The 24608-nt window shown below is 39.2% G+C and overlaps 1 protein-coding gene across 4 annotated transcripts in view; it reads right to left on the reverse strand.

The window, feature by feature from the left end:
* The window catches only part of CHN1 (chimerin 1), a 196504-nt gene that overhangs the window by 26383 nt on the left and 145513 nt on the right, over positions 1–24608 (reverse strand). For 3 of the 4 annotated variants that reach the window (XM_021076315.1, XM_021076316.1, XM_021076318.1), the window contains one exon: positions 19069–19146. In XM_021076315.1, coding sequence (XP_020931974.1) covers positions 19069–19146 — 78 coding nt within the window. Of the gene's footprint in view, positions 1–19068; positions 19147–19909; positions 20042–24608 lie in introns of those variants that run through there. The other variant, XM_021076317.1, reaches the window with a different exon arrangement.

Consider the following 24608-nt stretch of genomic DNA (forward strand, 5'->3'; position numbering starts at 1 on the left):
GAGCTGAGGCTTCTGGGATGAGAGGGGTTAGCAGGTGAGTAGATCAGGCATAACGGGGTGTGTGTGTGTGTGTGTGTGTGTGTGTGTTGAAGTGGGGTGCGTTAGGAAAGGCTGCTCCGAGGAAATCCAAAGTACATGCAGGAGTGAAAAAAACTGGTGTTTAGAGACTTGTGAGGAAGTTCAGTGTGGGTGAGAGTGGGGGGATTGGGGTGGCAGGAGACAGAGAGGCAGACAGGCCTCAAATGTATATGTATTCAGCCAGCAATGCCAGGCGCTGAAGGTTTTAAGGAAAGTGACACAGTCCAGGGCACAGGGTGGAGGAAGACACACTAGGGAGGGCGCTTCAGCAGCAGTCTGGGTAGTAGATGTTGTGGAGGTGACTTAGGCAGTGGTGACTGAGAAAATGCGGGCAGGGAGTTCCTGTTGTGGTGCAGTGGAAACCAATCTGATTAGGATCCAAGAGGATGCAGGTTCAATCCCTGGCCTTGCTCAGTGGGTCAGGGATCCGGCATTGCTGTGAGCTGTGGTGTAGGTCGCAGACGCGGCTTGGTTCCCGAGTTGCTGTGGCTGTGCTCTAGTAGCTGTAGCTCTGATTCAACCTCTAGCCTGGGAACCTCCATATGCCACTGGTGTAGCCCTAAAAAGCAAAAAAAAAGGGGGGGGCAACATCAACAAGGCTTGCTGACCACCTGAATCAGAGGTGAAGGAGAGGGGAAGAACCAGAGCTAGTTCTTAGGGTGTAGGGCCTCATGACGGCAGAAAAGTGCAAGAACAGGTGTGGATGTAGGTGGGAGGGAAGAGCAGAAGGGAGGAAATGGTTGACTGAAGACTCCTGAGAAAGAAGAGGTGACTCAGGGATAAAGTTCCTGAGGGCATCCAGTGGAGATGGGATCCAGGGCAGAAGGATTTGCTTTGAATAAGAGATACACCCCTCCTTCCCTTCCCTGAGCTGGGAGGGCCAAGGGTGAGGGGTAGAGGATGACTGTGCAGGGCAGGAGTGATGGGGCAGAAGGCCAAGGGAGTTCATCCCCGAGGATCCAGTTTCTGTGTGTTAGGAGGTAAGTTCAGTTACTAAGTAAATGAAAAGTTAGAAAAACTAGGAACTAGGAATTGAAACTGGCCAGAAATTCAGAGAAGGGCTGCTGGACTTGAAAGCAGGCTTCTTTCTAGATGACACCACAGCCGTACTATATAACAGTACCAAGTGCATTAAAGAAAAGGTGACGGGGAGTTCTTGTTGTGGCGCAGCGGAAATGAATCCGACTAGTATCCGTGAGGTTGCAGGTTCGATCCCTGGCCTTGCTCAGTGGGTTAAGAATCTGGTGTTGCCAGGAGCTGTGGTGTAGGTCACAGACGAAGCTTGGATCCCGTGTGTCTGTGGCTGTGGTGTAGGCCGGGAGCTACAGCTCTGATTCAACCCCCAGCCTGGGAACTTCCGTATGCTGTGGGTGTGGCCCTAAAAAGCAAAAAAAAAAAAAAGAGTTCCCTTTGTGGTGCAAAGGGATCAGCGACGTCTCTGGAGCCCTGGCCGGGCATAGTGGGTTAAAGATCTCACATTGCCACAGCTCTATCTGTGGCTCAGATCTGATCCCTGGCCCAGGAACTCCATATACCATGGCGTGGCCAAAAAAGAAAAAAAAAGTGACAAAATACTTTCTTTTTAAAAGGTGACTGTATCATATTAGAGCTTTATCTAAATGTTTTGTTTTCTATGCATTTTTACATTATCAGTGATGTTCATATCAATATATTTTACCAGTTTAGTAAGAGATATCTTGAAAATGTCAAGTGCACAAACTGTACAGCTTCAAATAGCTCTGCACCTGCACTGCTCTATCTGGCACGACGGAAACAGGGTGCTGGTCCTGCAGAGGAGGCACCCGCAGGCAATTTTATTTATTAGATATGTTTGCATTTTGATGACCCGCCTCAAATGATTAAATCACAATGCAATGGATATTCAAAACACAATAATTAATAGGTCAAAAGTTGCCTCTTGGGGTTCTTTTTGCTTCAGAGGAGGCTAAGAGCTAGAGTGGGATCTGTGAGAAAGGAGGTCTGGAGGGGTTCAAAAGCGTGCCCAAGCTTGACCCGAGCCCTGGATTATAAGACAGCGCGACTTTTCCCTGGAATGTCCTACAGTGTAACAGACACTCTTCGAGATCCACACAGGTCATCCAAATTACTAATGTCTTTACAACAGAACACCCCTAACAGAAACTCCAAGTGACATTTTCTATGTGTCATTTTTTGGGGCATTTTTATTCTAGATTGCCCCAGATTTTTCTGTTTTCCTAAGTTCGTATTTTAGTTTTCCTGTCTCTTCTTCGTTCTCCAAGGCTCTCGGCTCTTTCTCCTTTTTCCTCATCCCCTTCTTCCTTTCTCATCCATCAATTCTTAGCTGTGGACATGGAAATCTGATAAGCTCACTAGTACTGGACGTAAATCAAGAATATGTGTCATCTCTCTCCCTCCTGAAGGCATTAGGAAATAAAACAAACAAAATCCACCAAACTTCTGGTTCCTTGTCTTTCCTTGTCTGTGTCTCCTGTGGCTGAGACCAGGGGACAGGGGTTTTGTGAGAAAGGAGGTGTTAGATGCATCTTGCGTTATTCTATGACATTCTCTAGTCTCCAATTATTGCGTCTTAGAAGGAGAAGCGACCTGTTTCTGCTGTTTACTCTATGACCTTACGGACACACACTGGCTTTTCTAAGGTGGGAAAATAACCAATTCCTTTACAACCAGAACTGTTTCTTCCTTAGAGTTACTTAAGCAAACCACTTGATCACTTTATAAAAAAAGCAACTCCTTTGAGGAATGTTTTGGTAACAATCAGCATCAGTATGTAACAGTGACAGGTCAGAGATGGTTCTGAGAAAAGCAACCTTGTAAGCTGGCCACAGGCATTCTTTTCTAGGCCACCTCCCAAACTTTTGGTACCTCTTGACAAATGAAAGTGACAGAGCGCACAGCATGAATTATACCTTCATGAACAAAGAGGAGAGCAACCTGTTTTAAGGACTTCTTTTTTGCAACTAGAAAAAAAGACAACCTTATTACCATGACATCTGAGACTGCTCTCACCTGGGAATACCTCCTGCCCCTTCAAACACCTTAAACACTGGGATGAAAGACTGGATTAATTAATGGACCCCAACAGAGTCCGTCACAGAGACTGTACTGGTGAGAAGCAGGCTGAAAAGGACAGACGGGGAGGGAGCCGGGTGGCACAAGCCAAGGGTCCTGTGTCTTCTAGGTACTGACCTAGGTGAAAACTGAAGCCATTCTCAACTGGGCCTATTGTGATACTGACCCAAACCCTGGCTTCTATGAGAAAACCAGCATGTCTGCTTCTCATGTGTCTGACATTCACATCTTCAGTCTGAATGCCAGTAACAGAAACAGTGGAACAGAATTCTATGCTATGGGAAGAGAAAAAAAAAAAAATTCAGCGCATCTTCATTATTCCAAGCCATAATAACTACCTCTAGAAATAAGCATGAATGCAAATAGCCAAGGAGTATGCCTGCAAAGTCTGCTGCAGACGCAAACTATGTTGGAGGCGATAAGAACATTAGGGGAAAGGAAATTTTGCTTGGGAAGGTGGGAATGACATTTCAGCTGCTGCTCTTCATTTGGGAGGCGCTGATGAGTCAGTTCTCCAGCATGGTACTGGGCAATGAAGGGAGAGAACAGATGATCAAAATCAAAATGAAAGGAATGTAGGTAGGCAGGCAGCTGGGCAGGAAAGGCTTTCTCTCTCTCTTTTTCCCACTTTTATCTTTAGGGCAACCAGAATGTACTCTTTTATGTAACCAATTTTAGTCTCGCCAAGATGGCTTAATTTTGATCCAAAAGATTTGGAATTTAGAATTTTGGTCCTAATCTGACCTCTTCAGTTAAAAAGTGTATTTTGATTTACCCCATGTGAGGAGAAGAGAATGCAGAACATTGGTTGTGGCCATTAGCAACACATACATAAAATTGTATAGAGGTTGCTTGCCAAAAAAAAAAAAAAAAAAAAAAAAAAGGTGGGGAAGGGGAACTGAAAAATAAGAGTTATCTTTAGTATCAAGGCAATAAATACTTTCTTAAAAGTCTTCAGGAAAAATCCGTAACAAACAGTGGAGTTTGGGTACATTTAGGCCAGAAGCACTGACCTTCTCGTCTGGTCTCGATGGAATGGATGTGTGAGGCGGTGCCCACAGGAGGGAGGGCAGGGACTGCTCAGAGCCCTTGCTGAAACAGAGGAGGGACAGCCCCTCTGGGCAGCAGCACAGAATCAGGGGCGTTCCGTGTGTATGGGGGCAGTGGACAGCTGGCGAAGTGGCCGAGATGCTACCAGTTTCTACAACTGGCCACTACACGTGATCATTCAGGGGCTGTGAGGCGCACCCTCACCACACAAGCAGTTAACACTGTCAGAAGTTATCACTGTGAAAAGGATGACAAATGACAGAGAACTCAGTGACCTAATGTTTCAGGAGGGAGAAAAAACTGTTCAAAATTGAGGGAGATACCATAAAAGCCTGCTGGACATACACGCGTCCTATCACGAAGAAGTGGTGTCCCCTTACATATGAGAAATCACTTAGAGGAGAGAGCTGATATGACATGGTCAGGCTATGACAACACTGGTTTTACTTTACTAACAGGGCAACAACTAGGCAGTATTTCTAATTTAGTTCTAATTCCATGTGAAAAACATAAAACTGGGTTTATTCATTGGTACAGAAAATGATACTTTAAGTAAGCATGTAACATAATGAACTACCAATTCTACTCACACAATCCATTCACCTTAACCCTATATAGGGCTTTATTAACGAAGTTCAAATTTCTTGATGGGTTCCTTCACCATCTGCCTATCCCCATCAACACTAGCTCAGGGAGGGAGAAATATCGCTGAAATTACAGCAGAGTTCATGTAATGCAGACAAGTGAACTGCTTTAGAATCATACAACCATATTAATGCTTCAAACACAGAGTTTCTGGTGTTAGCATTCTGTTCTAAACTGCAAGAGTGGCCCCTACACAGAGCTATCAACTTGAAATCCAGGAATCAGGCAGAGGAAACACCAAAGTACTCAAGGCATTTATTTTATTTATCACATTCCAAGGTACAGTTTGTACAATAGGTGACATAACAATAAATATCACCAGTAATTTAAAAACACTTTCCATTCCGAACTACGGGTGTTTAAGGTATTAAAAAAGCCTATAATTTAATGTTTAGACATTTTTCAAGTTTTAGAGGCAAATTTCTTTCCACAGGAGCTCTAATGAAAGCTTTGCCTCTAAACTGAATCATGGTTAAAGATGAATAATGTCAAATGCCATACTTAAAACACTTCTACTTTGAAAGTTTAGTTTCATTATTTGGATTAATGTATTAAGTAATCAATCAACACTCCAAAAATTATGAAGGTGTAATAGGAAAATAAATGAATGAACTTTGTTGTGCAATAAAAACCACTGTACAATCCACAAGTGAGTGACAGATAATCTCTATACCACATTTTAGATATGTAAGCTGAACAATGAGACACAAAAAAGCCTCAGACGAATCCACATTATCTGATTTTCCACAATTCCTCAAAGGCAAGCCATGTCTGTACAAATATCAACATTTCCACAAAACCAGGTTTCAACTTCTCTTTGGTTTGGTTCTAAAAATGTCATCTAAAGAAGTTTACTGTTAAGACATATGAAAAAAGCATTCCTCTAATACACCAGGAAAAAAAATTTAACTTAAAGTGCACAAAATTATTAAATTAGTTAAAACCCTTTTTGAAGCATGAATAAAAGAGATCCAAAAAAAAAAAAAAAAAGAGTTCCTGTCGTGGCGCAGCAGAAATGAATACAACCAGGAACCATGAGGTTGAGGGTTCGATCCCTGGCCTCGCTCAGTGGGTTAAGGATCTTTCGTTGCTATGAGCTCTGGTGTAGATCACAGACGTGGCTTGGATCTGGCATTGCTGTAGCTGTGGCGTAGGCCAGCAGCAACAGCTCTGATTAGACTCCTAGCCTGGGAACCTCCATGTGCCGTGGGTGTGGCCTTGAAAAGACAAAAAGACAAAAAAAAAAAAAAAAAAGAGATCCAGATTTTCTCTATTGTTTTTCTATTGCTTTAATTGGGTCTTCTTTTTCTAGTTTCCTAAGGTGGAAGCCTAACTAATTGACATGACCTTTTTTATTCTTTCCCCAAATAAGCATTTAATGGTATAGATTTCACTATAAGCACTACTTTAGCCACATTCCACAAATTTTATGCTGTATTTTTCCGTTTATTCAGTTCAAAATATTTTCTGATGTCCCTTGTGATTTCTTAATTCATGAGTTATTCGGCAGAAAGTTGTTTAATATCTAAATATGTGGGAAAATTTTCAAATGTTTGTTATTGATTTTGAATTTAATTCTCTTGTGGCTAGAGGGTAGGCTTTGTATGATTTCAATCATTTCACATTTATTGACACTTGTTTTACAGCCCAAAATACTGTCTATCATGGCAAATATTCCATGTTCACTTGAATAGGATGTGTATTCTGCTATTGCCAAGTAGAATACTCCACAAATATCAGGTCAAATTGGTTGATACTTTTGTTCAAGCTTTCTAAATCTTTACTAATTTTCTATTCAGTTTGTCTATTTGTCCTATCACTGAAAGACAAGTGTGGAGATCTCTGTCTATATTTGTGGATTTGTCTATTTCACTTTTCAGTTGTTGCTTTACATATTTTGAATGTCTGTTATTAGGTTCATATAAGTTTTAAAATTATGTCCTCTTGATCAATTGTACCGTTTTTACTCCCAATAATATTTCTAGTTCTGAAACTACTATGTTCAGTATAAATATAGCCACTCTAATTTTCTTTGAATTGTTGTCTATATATCTTTTCACTTCTTTGTCTCTTTATATTTAAAGTGGGTTTCTTGTGGATAGAATATAGTTGGATCTTGATTTTTAAATTCAATCTGACAACAACCTCTGTCTTTTAATGGAGTGTTTAGTCTATTTCCACTTAATATAACTATCAGTATGATTGGGTTTAAAGCTCTCATCTGACTTTTGTTTTCTATATATTCCATTTGTTCTTTCTTGCATACTTTTGAATAAATTATATACTTTTTGTAAGTCCATTTTGTCTCCACTATTAGCTTATAACAATTTTATTTTTTAGAGTTTAGTCTAAGGTTTCTTATAATACACATCTTTAACCTATCAGTCTACATTCAAACAGTATTATGCCACTTCATGTATAGTGTATCTTTCCACAGTATATTTCCACTCCTCCTGCCCCATATTTTTTGCTATTGTTATTTGTTTTACTTGTACAAACTATGTAATATATTACTGTTTTCGCTTTATACAGTAAATTAATTTTTAAAAAACACTACAATGAAGAAAAAACCCAATTTTTACCTATTTGGTAAACTTAACCTATATGTTTACCATTTCTGGCATTCTTTATTGTTTTGTATAAAGCTAAATGTGCAGACGCAGCTTGGATCTGGCGTTGCTGCCGCAGTGACACAGGCCGGCAGCTGTAGCTCCAAGTAGACCCCTAGGTTGGGAACCTCCATATGCCTCGGGTGCGGCCCTAAAAAGACAAATAAACAAACAAATAAATAAATAAATTTCCATCAGGCATCATTTTCCTTCCATCTGAAGAGCTTCCTAGTTTAGGTCCCTTGGTGATGAATGAACCTCAAGTTTTTCTTGGTTTAAAAAACAAATATTTTAGTTTTATCTTCATTTTTGAAAGATATTTTTGCTGCATATAGAATTCTAGGTTATATTTTTGTTGTTGAGTGCTTTGAAGATGTTATTCCATTGTCTTGTGTGATTGATGAGAATTTTGCTGTCATTCTTTACTCATCTGTATTTAATATGTATTCTCCCCACTTCCCCTGCTGCCTTTTTTTTTTTTTTTTCCTTTTTAGGGCCGCACTTGCGGCATATGGAAGTTCCCAGGCTAGGGGTCAATTGGAGCTGTAGCCACCCACCTACGCCACAGCCACAGCCACACAACACAGGATCTGAGCCGCGTCTGGGACCTACACCACAGCTCATGGCAACGCCGGATCATTAAACCCCTGAGCGAGGCCAGGGATTGAACCTGCAACCTCATGGTTCCCAGTTGGATTCGTTTCCACTGAGCCATGATGGGAACTACGCCTTGCTGCTTTTTAAAAAACTTTGTGTAAGACAGGTAAGAGTACCAGTGACAAAGGAAAATAATCTGTTTCTTCTATTGACATATTTTTCCTATAGTGGAATAAACTTTACTTAAAGCTGTTAATCTTAAAAGCAGTATAAAAATAATTTCTCCTCTTTTAAAAATGCATATTCCTGTATATAAATGTGCACATTTAAAGTCCTATAAAGCCATAACACTATAAACGCATTATGAAGCTGGAATGTGAAAATGAAATTCAAGAGAAACCAAACACATTTCTTTCTAGATCCTATAGACATCTTTTATATATATATATTTTTTTGTTTTGTTTTGTTTTGCCTTTTTTTAGGGCCACACCCACAGCATATGGAGGTTCCCTGGCTAGGGGTCTAATCGGAGTTACAGCTGCCAGCCTACACCACAGCCACAACAATGCCAGATCCAAGTCGTGTCTGTGACCTACACCACAGCTCATGGCAACACCAGATACTTAACCCACTGAGCAAGGCCAGACACTGAACCCACGTCCTCATGGATACTAGTTGGGTTCATTAAACACTGAACCACGAAGGGAACTCCACAGACATCTTTTATATATTTTATCATATGTGAAAGAATAACTTCACCTCTCAGGTTGAGATAAAGAACCACTTTAGAAAGAAAACTTTTCTATAACCTGGTTTTCTTTTTGCCTCTATCTAGCTGCTCTTTCAGTTTTTTTCTTTAGACTGGATTTTAGGCAATTTGCTTATGATGTTGTGCCCTGGTGTTATTTTTATATCTTCTTCTCTTTAGAGTTCACAGCACTTCTTGGATCTATGGATTTTCATCAAATTTACACAATTTTTGGTAACTATAGCTTCAAACAGTTGTTCTGTGCATTCTCCTTCCATCACTGTGGCCTGGAAACTGCCTCCGGGCAGTAAGTGAGAACAATCTTAAGACTCATCTTAGTTCCCATCATGGCTCAGCGGAAATATATCTGACTAGTATCCATGAGGACACAGGTTCGATCCCTGGCCTCGCTCAGTGGGTTAGGGATCTGGTGTTGCTGTGAGCTGTGGTGTAGGCCAGTGGCTATGCCTCTGATTTGACCCCTAGCATAGGAACCTTCCTATGCCATAGGTGCAGCCCTAAAAAAGACAGGCGAAAAAAAAAAAAGATGCATCTTGTCTGTGTTCCTTCTTCAGGCATAACAGAACCCCGTTGTTCAATATCTCACTGTTGTTTTATATATTTTTATGGTTTGCTAGTTGTATTAGATGGGAAGGTATATCTTTGTCTTCCATCATGGCTGAAAGTGGAAGTTCAGCTTATATTCTTGTTTCTAAAACTGATCTTTTGTGGAGCTAGAACCTGCAACTCCTCTCAGCTTCAATTTCAACATGTGTCAAAGGATGTTAACTTCATCAGCAATTCTCAGTGACCCTGATATAGGGCCGGACTGCTTCAGGATTCTTTTGTCCTCATGCTCTACAAGCACGCTTCTCTCAGCAAAGTGTTACCTTGTTGTGCCAGTAGGTTGTGCACTACGATCTTGTAAATGGTGATTTCATTTGGTCATTTAATGTTGTAGTAGGCATTCCTTATTTTTGAGCCACACAGAATAAATGTCTTCTTTTGGGATAACAGTCCTCAATCCATGTGAACTGTGCGGAGCTGACCTTCTCCTCCAAGGGAGGAGTATGTGACCTAGATCTAAGCCAACTGGCACATTCCATTCTCCTGAACCAGAGCTCCTGGTTCAGAGGTGGGCCTATCAGATAATTGGGTGAATGCCTGCCAGGCCTCGACCCTTTGCTCAGTCTCTTTCTGCAGCTGACTAGTATCTGAAAATATACGGAGCTGGAGCTTCTGCCAGCCATCTTGTCACCAGAGGGAGCCTAAAAATGAAGACAGAGCTGTGAGACAGGGTTCTGGTGGCATTTTAGGTCCCTGGGACAAGGGAGACGTTCCACCAACACTGGACTTTTCCTACCATGTGAGCCAATAATTTCCCTTTTTGCCTTAGTGAGCAAGGGTTGGGTTTTCTGCCACTTGCAGTGGAAAGTCTCCCATCTGTTCCATCAAATGGTAAATACCAGGCATGGGTTCCAAATGGATTTTTAAAGACACACTGAAGCAATGTCATACAATTGTGGAGTAATGAGCTGTAATAGCAACCATCATCAAAGCAAAATCACATGCCTCCTAGATGGACCATCTCTTTATGAACACACTGTGCAAGCCTAAAGCAGAGCCTCAGCTGCAACCAGAGTATGGAACATGTTAGGGCTAGAACTCCAAACAAAGGGAGTTCTACAAAAGAGAAAGACTGAGCCGGACATTTTAGGCCTGATTTGGACAAATGCATTCACACAACTAAAACATCATCTCTACTACAAGAGACTGGAAGGTTTCACTTAATATGTCAAGAATCCTCTGGCTCCCATGATCTAAAAATGAAAATATCCTTTTCTTTTTAACTTTTATGTCTGGATAACACTTTAAAAGAACACGCCATCACTTCTCGGCCTTTTGGCTAAGATCAAGTGTAAAAGAACACACCTAATTCTGCCTTGGTTCCCCGCCTCCCCCATAAAAAAATGTAGGAAATAAGCAGTGGATCATGACCTTCAGATGTGTTAACCCCACTGGGCTAGTTCCCCCTTTCTTTCTAGCTTTCCTATTTTGTAGCCAGAAGACTCTGAAGATAATTTAAGATGAGAGGTGTTAGTAAGCATAAAAAAAAAAAAAAGCTATCATTACGTTATTTATCAGGAAAACAACCTGTTAGTGGTTTCTCAGATACCAACAGTGCCATGGTAGAATCTTTAAGAAAGAAAAATCAATCATGTGTTCTCTTCACTTAAAAAAGACCCTTCCTAGATTTATATTCCACTGCCTTTGGTCTATATGCATATCTCTCATTCTTCTCTGCTCTTTGGACTCTCTGACAAAGGCAGTGATATTTTCATGTCACATGCTATTACATACGAATATTGAGTGCTAGGTTAATAATGATAATAATTGTGCTGAGATACAGGAAACCTGACAATATAGACAATAAGTGAAGATGTTATGACATATATATTCCTCAGACATAGGCTTTGACCATTTTATTAAAGTCACAATAATGGCTTCACTTTTAAGTAAGACTCTTGTCCTCTGAGAAAGGTTAGTGCAGTGGGTCACAGAGAAGATGAAGCATAGAAGTATAATTTGTCAATTAAACAAGGTTTTGAAAAATGGAGATATGAAATATTATCTCCTATTATCTTAATTATCTCTTCTATTAACTTAAAAAACAAGCAGAGTATAATTAAGACTTAATTCTCAGTTAAATGTGCAAGAGGAGAATGGATGTATGATACAAGTGACTGTATAAGTTGCCTTTAAAGTACTAACATGTCCCAAATTCTTGGAGGTTAGATTACTGAGTGGACACAATCAGAGAGCACAAAAAGAAGAGAATTTGGGAAAAGATGACTTTTTCAAATTGTGTCTTCTTCCTACGGATTTATTTATATCCTTAACTTGTTACTGTGTTGGCGGTCACGTGCCAGGCTGGTCCTTTACTTTGGGATAAATTTTGGAGAAGCCAAATTTTCTAAGACATTAAGTCAGTATGACAGACATACTTGCTGGAAATAATCAATACCATATTAGATGCATTCGTCTGGCTCAGGGTCTCAAATTAGGATACTGGTTGAAAGTAAGAATTATGATAGGTTCTGACAAGAGAGATAGAGCCAGGCTTCTCCTTAAGGTGTTTAAAAATGTCAAGTCTAACATCTTAAAGGCTGGCCTCAGGTTTTGTTTTATTTTTAAATTGGTTGGGTTTTATTTTCTTTTTCCTTCCTTCCTCCCTCTCTCTCTTTTTTTTTTTTTTTTTTTTTTTTTTTTTTTGCTTTTTAGGGTCAGACCCATGGCATATGGAAGTTCCCAGGCTAGGGGATGAATCAGAGCTACAGCTGCTGGCCACAGCAATGCCAGATCCAAGCCACACCACATAGCTCAGGGCAATGCCAGATCCCTAACCCACTGAGTGAGCCCAAGGATCAAACCCACATCATCATGGATGCTAGTTGGGCTCGTTACCATTGAGCCATAACCAGAACTTCTGGGTATTAATTTCGTAAAAGAAACTGTACATCTAATAAGTTCCATTAATGGACTCCTAGTAAGAAAGTCAAACTTGCTTATCTCTCCCCAAATTTTAATTTACTCTCTAATATTTTGTTTTTTTATTTCCGTAAAAAAGCACACCTAATAAATTCCACCAAACGTCTCCAAGTAAGAAATACAAACTGCCATATCGCTCTCCAAATTTGAAAGCAACAAAAGCAAAAACAGACAAATGAGACTACATCTAATGATAAATCTTCTGTATAGCAGACAATCAACAGTGGGAAAGGGCAACCACTGCTGAATCATAATGTAGGTTTCATTTTTAAAGGAACCTCCATAATGTTTTCCATGATAGCTGTACCAATTTACATTCCCACAAACAGTGTGCCAAGGTTCCCTTGTCTCCATATCCTCACCTACACTGGTTATCTTTTGTCTTTTTGGCAACAGCCATTCTAAAAGGGGTGAGGTGACAGTTCACTGTGGTTTTGATTTGCGTCTCCCTGACGATTAGTGATGGTGATGCTGAGCACTATTTCACACACCCTTCAGCTATCTAGATGTCTTCTTTTGAGAAAGGTCTGTTCAGGTCATTGTTCATTTTTAAATCAAGTTATTATTATTATTTTTTTTATTTTGAATGGTATGAATTCCCTCTCTATAGTCCCTTATCAGATATATGCTTTGCAAGTATTTTCTCTTATTCCATAGGTTGCCTTTTCACTCTGTTGACCGTTTCCTTTACTGTGCAGAAGTTCTTAGTTTGAGACAATCTTATTCGTCTGTTTTTGCTTTTGCTGCCTACCCGAATCATTACTGCCCAGACCCACGTCAAGAACCTTTCCTGTATGAGTTCATCTACTAGTTTTTTGGTTTCTGGGCTTATACTTAAATCGTTAGTCTGTTTTTAGTGATTTTCATAAATGTTTTAAGATAGGAGCCAATTTCATTCTTTTGTGGATGGATACCCAGTTTTCCCAACCTCATTTATTGAAGAGACTGTCCTTTCCCTATTTAGTGTTCTTGGAACCTATGTTGAAGTTCAGCTGACTGTAGAAGCATGGATTTATTTCTGGAGTTTGTATTTCATTTCATTGGTCTATAGGTCTGTATTTATGCCAGCACCATATTGTTTTGATTGCTATAGCTTTGTAATATATTTTGAAATCATTAAGTGTGGTGCCTTCAAGTGCTGTTATTCTTGCTCAAATTGCTTTGGCTGTTGGGGGTCTTTTGCGGTTCCATATGAATTTTAGGATGGCTTTTTCCACTTCTGTAAAGAATGTCATCATTGTGGTTTTGATAGGAATTGCGCTGAACATGTAGATCACATTGGGTAGTATAGACATTTGCAATGCTAATTCTTCCAATCCATGAAATGATGAGTTCCTCTTGAGTTAAGTACAGCATTTAAAATTCTCTAGTTCCATAAATGGCTATGAAGATGTATAAGCAACTATGAGCAAACCAACAAAAACCTTGTGAAATATTTCTCCTTAGATTATTAATGTCAGGCAGTAACATTAATGACCTTAATGATCTAGATTTATATTTAAGGTGTCATAAGCTGTTCTCCTGCTATCATTACAGGATAGACAGAACTGAGGTTGAAAGGGGCACAAAGCTGGGGGGCATTGTGTAGGCCTGGAGAGAAGTGCATGGGGAGTCTCTGTGGTCCCTCCTCACTACCAGCAGGGGCGGAAGTGAAAAGCAGAGTAATGTGGTGTTATTGTTTTGGCTTCCACAGCACCTCAGATAGCAACAGAAACACAGTGCCTACAGGGACCTTACAGATGATCTTGTCCAATCTCCTATTTTCTTTCCATCACCCTCTACAAGTTTGACTGACCTAGACTGACAAAACCCCTGCTATGCTCTGATCTTTATTTCTATTTTCTCTTGCAAGTGACCCACATTAAGAAGCAGGAATTTTGTGTGAGTTATACATATATATATCCATATACATGTATAATGTAGAAACTTATAATACAGTCTCCTACTCGGAGAAAAACATTTCTCTTTTAAAATATTTACATTGGACACTCCATGTTTATATCCACAGGAGAAGCAATGATGAGTAACATCATTGCTAAAGGTTAATGAGACAGTCCAGGTTACCATTTCCATTTTGTCATGATGCATTTAAACTCTTTATATTACTATTAATTCAAAACAATATTCAAACTTCTGAGCACTTAAAATGTGAACATAGATTGTCCAGTCAAATAAGATAAACATGACATTTTAGGTTTTATTTCATTTTAAAGACTCACATGAATTTGATTTTTAAAATTTTGTAACAAATCTTAAGCTCATTTTAAAAAATGTGTCTTTTGTGTCTTCTTGCTGCATGAAAGGCAGTTTCAAAATAACAATAACCACAAGCACCCCCACAACAAAGATCCCCCATGTCACATCGTGTGCTCATTTATTCTTGAGCATCTTCAGGGCATTTTACTAGATAATGGAGACAGAGAATGGAAGAATGGAGGGAGAAAACAAGGGGGGAGGTGGTGTTATGATGGTTGGTGAGGAAAATACCAAAGGGGTGGTAGGCATGGTCCTTGAATATGACATTTCACTGACTGTTAATATAACTAGTTTTTAAAAATATTTTTTCATATATAGTTTAACAGTAAACTATGGAAGAGAGAATAATTATATTAACAAATCTAATGCCTGTTAATGTAATTTAATCAGAGAATTTTAGAGCTGTTGGAACTTAAAGATCAGGTAGTTTAACTCCATATTTTATACTAAATCTATTTTTTTTGTTGTTTCATCTTGTATTCTCAAATATGAATCAAATGAAGACCACAGGGCTTGGATTTGTCCATGTCCTCTGAAGGAAAGAAGTGCTGGCCGTTCACTTTCAGCAGGAGTGCTGGCCATTTCTACCCTTCAGTTTATCAAACAGCAAGACGTCTGGTCTGGTGGCCAGGACTGATGGGTTAAGTCTTATCACTATATCCCCGTAGGTCTTGAATCAGTAATTTTATTACATATTATAAAGTTCCTTTTACAGTGTTAATTACATTATTAATTCACACCTCAGGATTCACTGCTTGTGTATGATCTTGGCAACATTCAGTCTATTATTATATCACATCTTTCATTTCTATGTAGAAAGCAAGTCTCTGAAACTCTACAATCGACCAGTCACCACATCAAGACTACCTTAGAAAAGAACCAAACTCATATTTTAAAATATCTAAAGTTTTTTTTTTTTTTCCCCCCTTTGGCTACACTTGAGCATAAGAAGTTCTTGGGCCAGGGACTGAACCCATGCCACAGCAGTGACAACCTTGGTCCTTAACCCACTGTGCCACCAGAGAATTCCAAAAGTATCTATAATTTTTAATGTTTTCTTTTAATTATTTAATTTGCCTGAGTAACCAAGTTTCTCTTATTATTATTACATTTTATGTAATCTTGCTAGAACTATTTGAATTAAACATACCAAATGAAACATTGACTACTTTGAAGGGAGTCAAAGCAATACAGCGGCTTTCACTGAATGCTGTGGTGCGTGAAAATGCACTGCTCTTACATAACATCTAACTGTGCCTGGGAGCTAAGAAAGCAGCAAGAGCTTTCTTTAGCACGACAATCATGCCGGGGTTCTCAACTGCATCGTGACCTCTGCAACTGGGCAAGAAACAGGCTTGTGTGGATTTAAAAAAATATCCACTTAAGGGTAATTTGTGATAACAAAAACAGTAGCTACCATGTACCTATGCACACCAGGAATTCTGTTTCTCTGATGGAGAACCAGAGGTTTAAAGAGATGAAGCAATCTGCCCAAGGTCAGACAAATAACAAGCAGGTTGCTGAGGGCAAGGGTTGGGTCTTAGTTAGCATTCTATCTGGGGAGCCTCAGACGGAGGATGCAATCACTGCTGGGGTGGGGGTGTGTGTGCCTGGGTCTGACTTTTAAACGGTAGTTTAGCTTAGTTTTTGTCTTTAAGTCAGCTTAAGAAATTAGTGTTTGTGCTCTCTCTCTCAGGGTAATCATTTTTAAAGGATGTGGTACATTTATTTTTAAAATGATAGCTTCCCTAAGAGAGACAACTACCGTTTCTTTATCAAAGCCTTATAAGTAACAATGGCGGGGGTGGGGTGTGGGGGGGAGACACTGTGTTATATAACACAGCAAAATGGGATGCCTTCCTGTTTTTTTTTTTTTCTCCTTCTATTAAAAATGAAGAAACAACAACAACAAAGAGCAAACACCTGCCTGGAGTCTGGAGTCAGGCCCCGTTGATTTTTTTGGATTTCACCTTGGTGCATGCTTTCCCCAAAGGTATAAGACACGCGTGGCTTCACCTTCTGAAATGGGACTTGGCAGCTGTGTGACACCACAGAGCAACATTATGTAACAAGGCAGTTCAAGAAGCAAAAAAGAAAACCACATGAAATAGGCTTTGGTGAGTGAGTTGGTAGTTAGGTTGAGGACACTTTTACCAACATAGGGGCAGTCCATGGCAAGGCCGTGTGAATGATTATCATTATGTAAATGCTCAGGATGTTTTCTTCAATAAATCTCAGAACTGTACACACTTACATGTCACATCTGTAAGTGTCGGAGTCTGAATTCTTTTGGGGATGTGCTTGGAAGTCAGGTATGACCCCCTTTCTCTCTTTTCTAATGCCACCCCCACAGAAACATTTTTTAAATTACATAGGATGATTTCAATGGCAAGAGTCAAATTCTGAGACTTTTGACCTTATTAGCAAACTCTGAAACATATGTGGTGCAACTCACTGTCTAACATGAGCTCTTCCTGAGCATACATACTTTACTTTTTTCCTTTTTTAAAACAGTGAGCTCCAGCTGGTTTTAATTTTTTAGCATGAGAAGGAAGCAGACTTCGACTTTTTAATGTGCCTTTTTTAAACAACAAAAAAGACAAGTATCTTTAAAACAGTGTGGGTACCAAGCTATGAGTCACAACGGGTCCCGCAGTCAGCACTTTCTGGCTGTACAAAATCTGCTCATTAATGCCACGTGTTAAATGAAAATTGAGAAATTACTGGAGGCACAAGCAAAGAAGAATTAGAGAATGTGCCTGTTTGTGCAAATCTTTGAACAAATCTACTTTGCTCTTTATCAGTATTGATAGAAAGCATGCACAGTGAATTGAGCACTGAAATGACATCCTTCATAGGGGCAATCTGTTCCTGCCTAATGTACCAGAGGGGTACATCTTTGAAGGTATATTTAAAAATCTCAGCCATTTCTAAGGGGTATGCATAATTTCCTGCTTAGGACCCTAAATGGCTATTTTTGTGACCAAACATGTACATAACTTAACATTTGCAAAAGGATGTATTTTGGGTCCTTTTCCTGATAAAGATTCTGCAAACCAGGTTGTATATCATGCAAGAAGACACTGAGGCCTAGTACCTGCATGGGCTGTTTAGGCACATAAATGGAGGATGTGATTGAGACTGGATGCACACACTGCTTGGTCTCAATTTCATTTTAAGTAAAAAATATTGGATGAAAGGTCAGGTCCTTAAAAAGATGTTCAAAGAGGGAGAAGACAATGCTGTTTGGTTTACCTTGAAATATTCGCAGTGTTTACACAGCCCATACATTTTTGGAATGTATCCCTTATCTCAAATAATTTGAAGTACATAAAAATATATTTTTCACTATGGAAAAAGCAGAGCATACCAGGGGCTGGGTATTTAGCATTTGGGTAAAATAAATGCTAGTGTTAAAAATCAGGAGGAATCAAAAATTTGGAATTGAAATTTCTTACTGCAGAGCCTGGTCCCTTCTATCTGCTGAATAAATGTTGAATACCTTCATAAATGAACAGAAGATCAGGGTTTCCAGCTTTACCAACTTTTGAAAAACAGATACTCCCTAATGTAAAAACTAATGCCATTTTGTCTACACTAACAATATTCATGTCTCATGAACTTCATCCTAAAGTTGTATGTAACTATTGGGAAGTTACTACAGAAATGTTAGTGCATCTACCCAGTAAGTTTAACTGGGTCTCCTTACGCACAGGCTCACATTGTATGTTCTCTGAATTAGGGTGCAAAAGACTGAACTTCAAGCTATAAATACAGACAGGGTGTCCACTGAACTTGAATCAACACACACATCATCTTGATGAAAAACGATGAAAGTTAGTTGGTAAAACACATTAACACAATAATTAAAAACTCTACACACACACAAGGTGAAAGTAAATACTCAAAAAGTGAAGAGAAGCTGCTAGTGTCAGCAGCATAATAAGCCCATGGTAGCTGTGCTCCTTTCATCATGGTCAACTCATTAGCAGAGGAGAAAAGGCAGAAACTATGGGAAATGCAGACCATCTGCTCAATCCAGATGCAACAACACATGCCTCTTAGAGCCAAAGCTTTTTACCAGAAACGACAGGACATTAGATCTAATCCTCCCATGAAATATCCAACAAAGGTAGTTAGACAAGCTGCATCATAAATAAAAATAACGTCAAAATCATTATTAAATGAGACCTTTTAAGTATCACAGGACTTTTACCATTGAGTATACACTGATCAAAGAGAATACTAAAGCAGCATTAGAGAAAACGGGGTTAGATTCTACCACTTTTATTCAGCTATTGCTTAAAAAAAAAAATCATCTTTAAAACATCTTCATTCCTTGAATAGCAAGAACATTTTAGTCCAGTCATCCTAGTTTCAAAGAGACATCACTTTAATGCTGTGTATTTCAAGTAATGTGCATTTCCTCTCGTACAAGAAAAGGTTAAAAACAAGTATTCTTACCTTGAAATTGTGAACCTTTTCATATTTTGGAATTTGCTCGTTTTCTTTCAGAGTTGCTCTTCTAACAAGTGATGTCAACTGCGAATAAGCAAAGAGTTTCAGAGGTTGCCAGATTGTCACAGACGACTTTTGAGAACCCAGTTTCATTCCCAAGGCTGCTATCAATAAATCTTGCTGACGGCCCTCTTGTTTTGATTTGTGCACTGGAGCTCTATTAGTTTTCCTACCCGACCAAGACTCTTTGGATGGCATTTTGGAATTCACAGGAAATAAAGAAAACCTATATTGATCTATGTCTGTCGATGAACTCTCTTCAGCTAACAAATGAGCATTCTGCCAGCCAGCACAGAACCCTACCCTACAGAGAGCTGCAGAGAAACATCACGGAGAGGTGGAGGAGGATGATGAAGCACTTCTTAAAAAGAGGTCGACTAACCAGAAAAATTCTTCTTTCTTCCTTTTTTTTTTTTTTTTTTTAAAGGGCTCTATATTTAAGCTTCTGAAAACTTAAGAGTCTGAACAGAAATGAAGAGTCGATGCCAGCATACAAAACATTCAGCATTTCTCTATCCTTTTTGAAAAGCCAGGCAATTTTGACAAATGATACATTTCTAAAAGCTTTCTTCTCTATTCAATATCTTAATGTCCATTCTGAATGCAAGATGCCTACATACTGCCTGCAGTCAGTTTCTAGCAACAGCCACCCTGTGAAGCCCCTGGCAGAGGGTGGGGGCGGGGAGGGATTTGACAAGGCAGGCTGGATTAGACTGGTCACCGTAAGAGAGGAGATAACCAATGAAAATCAAGCAACAGTATTTAAGTACTGTATTCCTCAACTCACTCTGTCTCTGTTTCTCCCTCCTCTCACGAAAGATTTTCTTGCTGGCTCAAGGCAGGGAAAAAAAAAAAAAAAAAAATCAGTAGGAAGACAATGAGCACGGAATGAGTCATGAATCATTACAAAATGGATTTTTTCTTCCCCTATTAAAAGCAAAGGAAAATTAACATACAGCACTAGGTTTTAAAAAGAATGCATCACTATGCAGGTAAATTATGAAAGGCTGATCAATAATCTGCCTTTGTGCATATGGACTGAGGTTAGTTAACTAAAACCTGATTTTGTAAAAGATGAGCAAAAGTTGGTAAGTACTTTGATGAAAAAGGAAAGGAGTTTAGGTATCATCCTATTTTCATGTAGAACAAGGAGCATGCACATAACAGTAACACCCTGGAGCAGTGAGTTCTAAACCTCTACCGTGAGTAGTTTTGTTGTGGGCCTACACTTAAATAGGTCCATCATTATTTCAATTTTTCATCTCAGCATTCTTTTATTCAAAGAGATTTAGGCCAGGTCATACTGCAACCTGGTTGGGAACGATTCCTCAAGTACATAATTCCCAGATATAGTGCCAAGGTGCTTATCTGACCCTTGGATGTTTGCTGATGCAGAAAGGCAGGTGCTGTGCAAGAGACTCAAACCCAGCCTTATTTAAGAACAATGCCTATTCAGTACTTTTTTACCCAGGTGCTATAAGTTTTCTCATATTGGTTCCCTAAACACCTCCCATCTGTTTCCTCATGCTAGGGTAATTAAGTTCAACTCACTATGATTCTAATGTTACACTGTATTTAAAGAATCTAAAACTACATTTAAATTATTTCAGCCCATTTTCTCAAATAACTGCACAAAATTTATCTCAGATTTCATAATCTACAGGGGGTATGGGACTAATGCAGATTCTAATTTAATCAGGGCCTAAAGTGGTCCTTAAACCATGCTAGATACTGATAATACTGAATGACTGATTTTTTAAGCATGCCACTATTTTTTGAGTCTACAATCCCATCTTTTAAAATGGTTTATTCTTTTAAAAACATTTCTAGGAAAATAAAAGGCAAAAGGTAATATTTATATCTACAAATGTTTCATTTCCACAAATTTATATCCTTAGGTGACTAATATGAGACACAGGTTTTTGTTTGTTCCAAGAAGAAATACAATGGAAAGAACTTTCCCTGCCTAACCTAAATTACTCGTCAGCTTAGATCTAGTTTGTCATGTGATAACTAAAAATAAAAAGGCCAGCCAACTCTTAGTCAGGTACAACCTAAAGGGAAATTTTTCTGATGCTCAGTGGGCCCAGAAAAAGATTCCAAAAGCAAATCTCTCGGTATTTTTTTCCTCCACAATATTTAACACGGAATGTTCAGGTTACTAGGTTAAAGAAAACAATCACCCATGCAACCCAAGTAATTTTTTTCCCCTGAATATTTCTGATCAAGGTCCTTCATTATAAATCATCCCCAGTCTTTCAGCTCTAGTAATTAAAATTCAACCAAAGTATAAAAATATTCATGGTAAGAGTTATCTAGGAAATTCATGGCTGGGTAAAAGTGAACATTTTGTCACAGAGAGGCAAGGTCTACTGCCGACTCTGCAGAGTCATAATGTCCTTCCCGAGTAATTTTTCTACCTAAGCAAGAAATACTAGATTAATCACAACTTGGGCAACTAACTACCTAGGGCAGAAAGGAGACAGAAAACAATGGCTCAGGATGAAAAACTTCTTAGCACCCCCTCAAGTGGCTGCTGGGGGTTTGTCACTATTACGCCTTCTGCATTAATTTTGAGGAGCTCTTGAGTCAGAACTGCTAACTCTTAAATTCAGAACCAGTATCAATGTTCTAATGTTCCAGACACACGTATACCACTCATATTTTTCTGGCCATATCTATCTACTTAGTTACAGCATCTATTAATTATGACTATCATTCATTGATTATTAAGTACTCATGCTCTAAGAACCCAGCTAAGAAGCACTTTACATATAGCATCCCATTAATTCCACAGCAAAATGCCTATGAAGCATATATTATTCTATTTTATAGTTGGAAGAACTGAGGCCTACAGAAGCGAACTTGTCAAAATTATATAGCTATTAGCTTAGACGTTGGCTAGGAGTGGGGCTCTTAAAACACTACACTCTTGCCAATCAAGTGAGAAAATGAGAAAAAAACCACGGAGTGTGAGGGTAGTTGTTGTTTTTTTTTTTTTTTTTTTTGATTCTACTGAAGGTAGTTTATTTATTTTGTCCTTTCAACTTCGAAGAGTAGCGGTAGATGGTAAGCGAAGAGTAACAATAGATGGTTAAGAAAAACTGGCCAGGCATGTAGGTCCCACAGGGTCATTCTTGCTGGACACACCAGCAGTATTTAGCATTTTATTTTGCCTGGGAAACTTTGCCCTGTCTTAGACCTGACTCGAGCCGTGCTTGATAGGGATATCGCTTCTGCAATGCTCCCCTGGATGAAGGTGACTGGCCTGGAAAAAGAGAGGGGGAATGTGCAGATTCCACAACCTCTCTGTTTTTACCTTTAGATTCCACAACCTCTCTGTTTTTACCTTTGTCCAAACCATCTGTAGTACAGGGAGGTGGACTCTGAAAATTGGGGGAGAGGGGAAGGAGAGGAGCGTTGTGGGAGGAGTAAGGACAAGAAGCGGGAAACAGGTGACCTTACAAAGGATTGCATTTGCTGTTTTTCAAATATAGAAATTTCTACCACTGACCCCATTCCCTTGTTATTTGTCTAGTAATAATATTGGATTTGTGCTGAGCTAGCCTCTCATTTTCACCAACTGTACTAAACAGCATCCTGGGCTCCAGGGCCAGACACAAGTGCTGACCTAACCCTGTCATCTCTTGGCTGCGGCAGGTCCTTGGTCAAGCTACTGACTTATTTGTCTTGTTCCCTAAAGTGTTAAATAGATTAAAAATACTCACAGAATTATTTAAGAATTAAATGAGATAATAAATGAGACAATATGATTACTTTATTCCTGTAATCAATAAACAGAAGTTTCCCTTCCTTTCCTTGTGTCTAAGACCCCAAGATCAGGGTTAGTATGATGTGTGACAGTGATACACATTAAAGACCCAAGGCCACTGTCACAAGCAATGACAGCTTCAAGTCAAATTGTAACCTGGTGGTTTAGGGACACATCATAAGTAAAACCACATCGTAAGTACCACCATTCTACAGTTTTTAACTTCTACTGTTCCAGTAATCTGAACCCCTGGGCACAAACTCTGAGTAATCCCTGCCCTTTCCTCCTTCCTGCCTCAAATGCTGCTTACAGGGAAGGGTCTTATCAACTCACTACACTAAGGAACAAATGACTGGTTACTTCCTTTTCCATGAATATATATGGTTTTGAGTATGGGACCAAGACTTAAGCCTAAAGAGTAAATCTCCAATTACTAAATGTCAGGACTCATTCATAGTAAGACCTTCTCTAGGCAACTGGAAAGACCACACACAAACAGCCACCTCCTTTGGTACAGCATGATGACATCAGAGACTCACAGCTCAATACTCCAGTTAGCTAAGCTACATCAACATTCTACCCAAAAAGCACTATAAGCAGTGTTCTAGCTGGCATGGCCCTGAGGCTCAGGATGATGAAGAGTACCTGGATTAGGTGACTGAGTCAATGGCTCAGGTTTAGCAGCATCCTACAATTGCTATAAAATGTTAAAACTGAAATATAAACACCACAGCTTTTCCACTATCAAGATTTGTAGATGTAAGCAAATTCAGCTCACTCTAGAAACACAGATTATTCATACCTGTGTTCCCTGCATTCTCATTTGTAAGCTAGTTTCTCTCTATTAGAGCCAAGAGGGGAACATATGCAAGGTACTTAACAATGTCGGCTTACATCTCTAGCTGACAACTACACAGTACTAGTAAGTGCTTTATAGGTATGACATGGTTATTAAAACAATTAGGTAGGTGTCACTTTATAGATAAAGAAACAAGCTCGGAGAGATGAAGTTGACCTAAGTAGTATGTGGTGAGAAAAGGAGCTGAACCCATGTCCTCGTGACTTCAAATTCTGTTTCCTATAGACTCTCCCGCCCCTCATATTCCCTATAGCTAACGGGCAATTTTGGAAGGCTATCATATGAATAAGTTTCTAGATCATTTATCTTCTAGTGCCCTTCAGATTACTAGCCAATTTAGTACTGCTTATATTTGAATTTATAGCATTTACCAGATTTATCACCTCCTCAAAAGTTTCAAGTGTAAGTCAAACATTAGAGATTTCTATACAGAACTCTAAAAATTCCTTACGTTATGTTGGGACAAATAACTTTTGATGTTGCACAGGAAACTTCTATCCAGCCAGGGCCCTAAATTTTTATGCTCCTAGCATCAGCCACATCGTAACTCCTAACTGGGTCTCCACTACGTAACTCCTCTAGCGTTAATGCAATATCCCTCTAAACAGGTGACAATAGGCATGTCAGCGCCTTCATTTCAGTGAATAATAAATTTAAATCATACTATATTAACACTCATACCACCAAACTCTGTACAGTCTAACATGTTCCCTGACAGACTTATCTGCGATAATTATAAACATAGGACATTTGAACACAGCGCAAACAAAAAAAAGCACAGCCCCAAATTCCTTATTCTTTCAAGAAACAGAAATGATCATTATACAACTACGGATGTGATAAATTCATTTGAGT

The sequence above is a fragment of the Sus scrofa genome, chromosome 15 (assembly GCF_000003025.6).
Source record: "Sus scrofa isolate TJ Tabasco breed Duroc chromosome 15, Sscrofa11.1, whole genome shotgun sequence".
In the NCBI taxonomy this organism is placed as follows: domain Eukaryota; kingdom Metazoa; phylum Chordata; class Mammalia; order Artiodactyla; family Suidae; genus Sus; species Sus scrofa.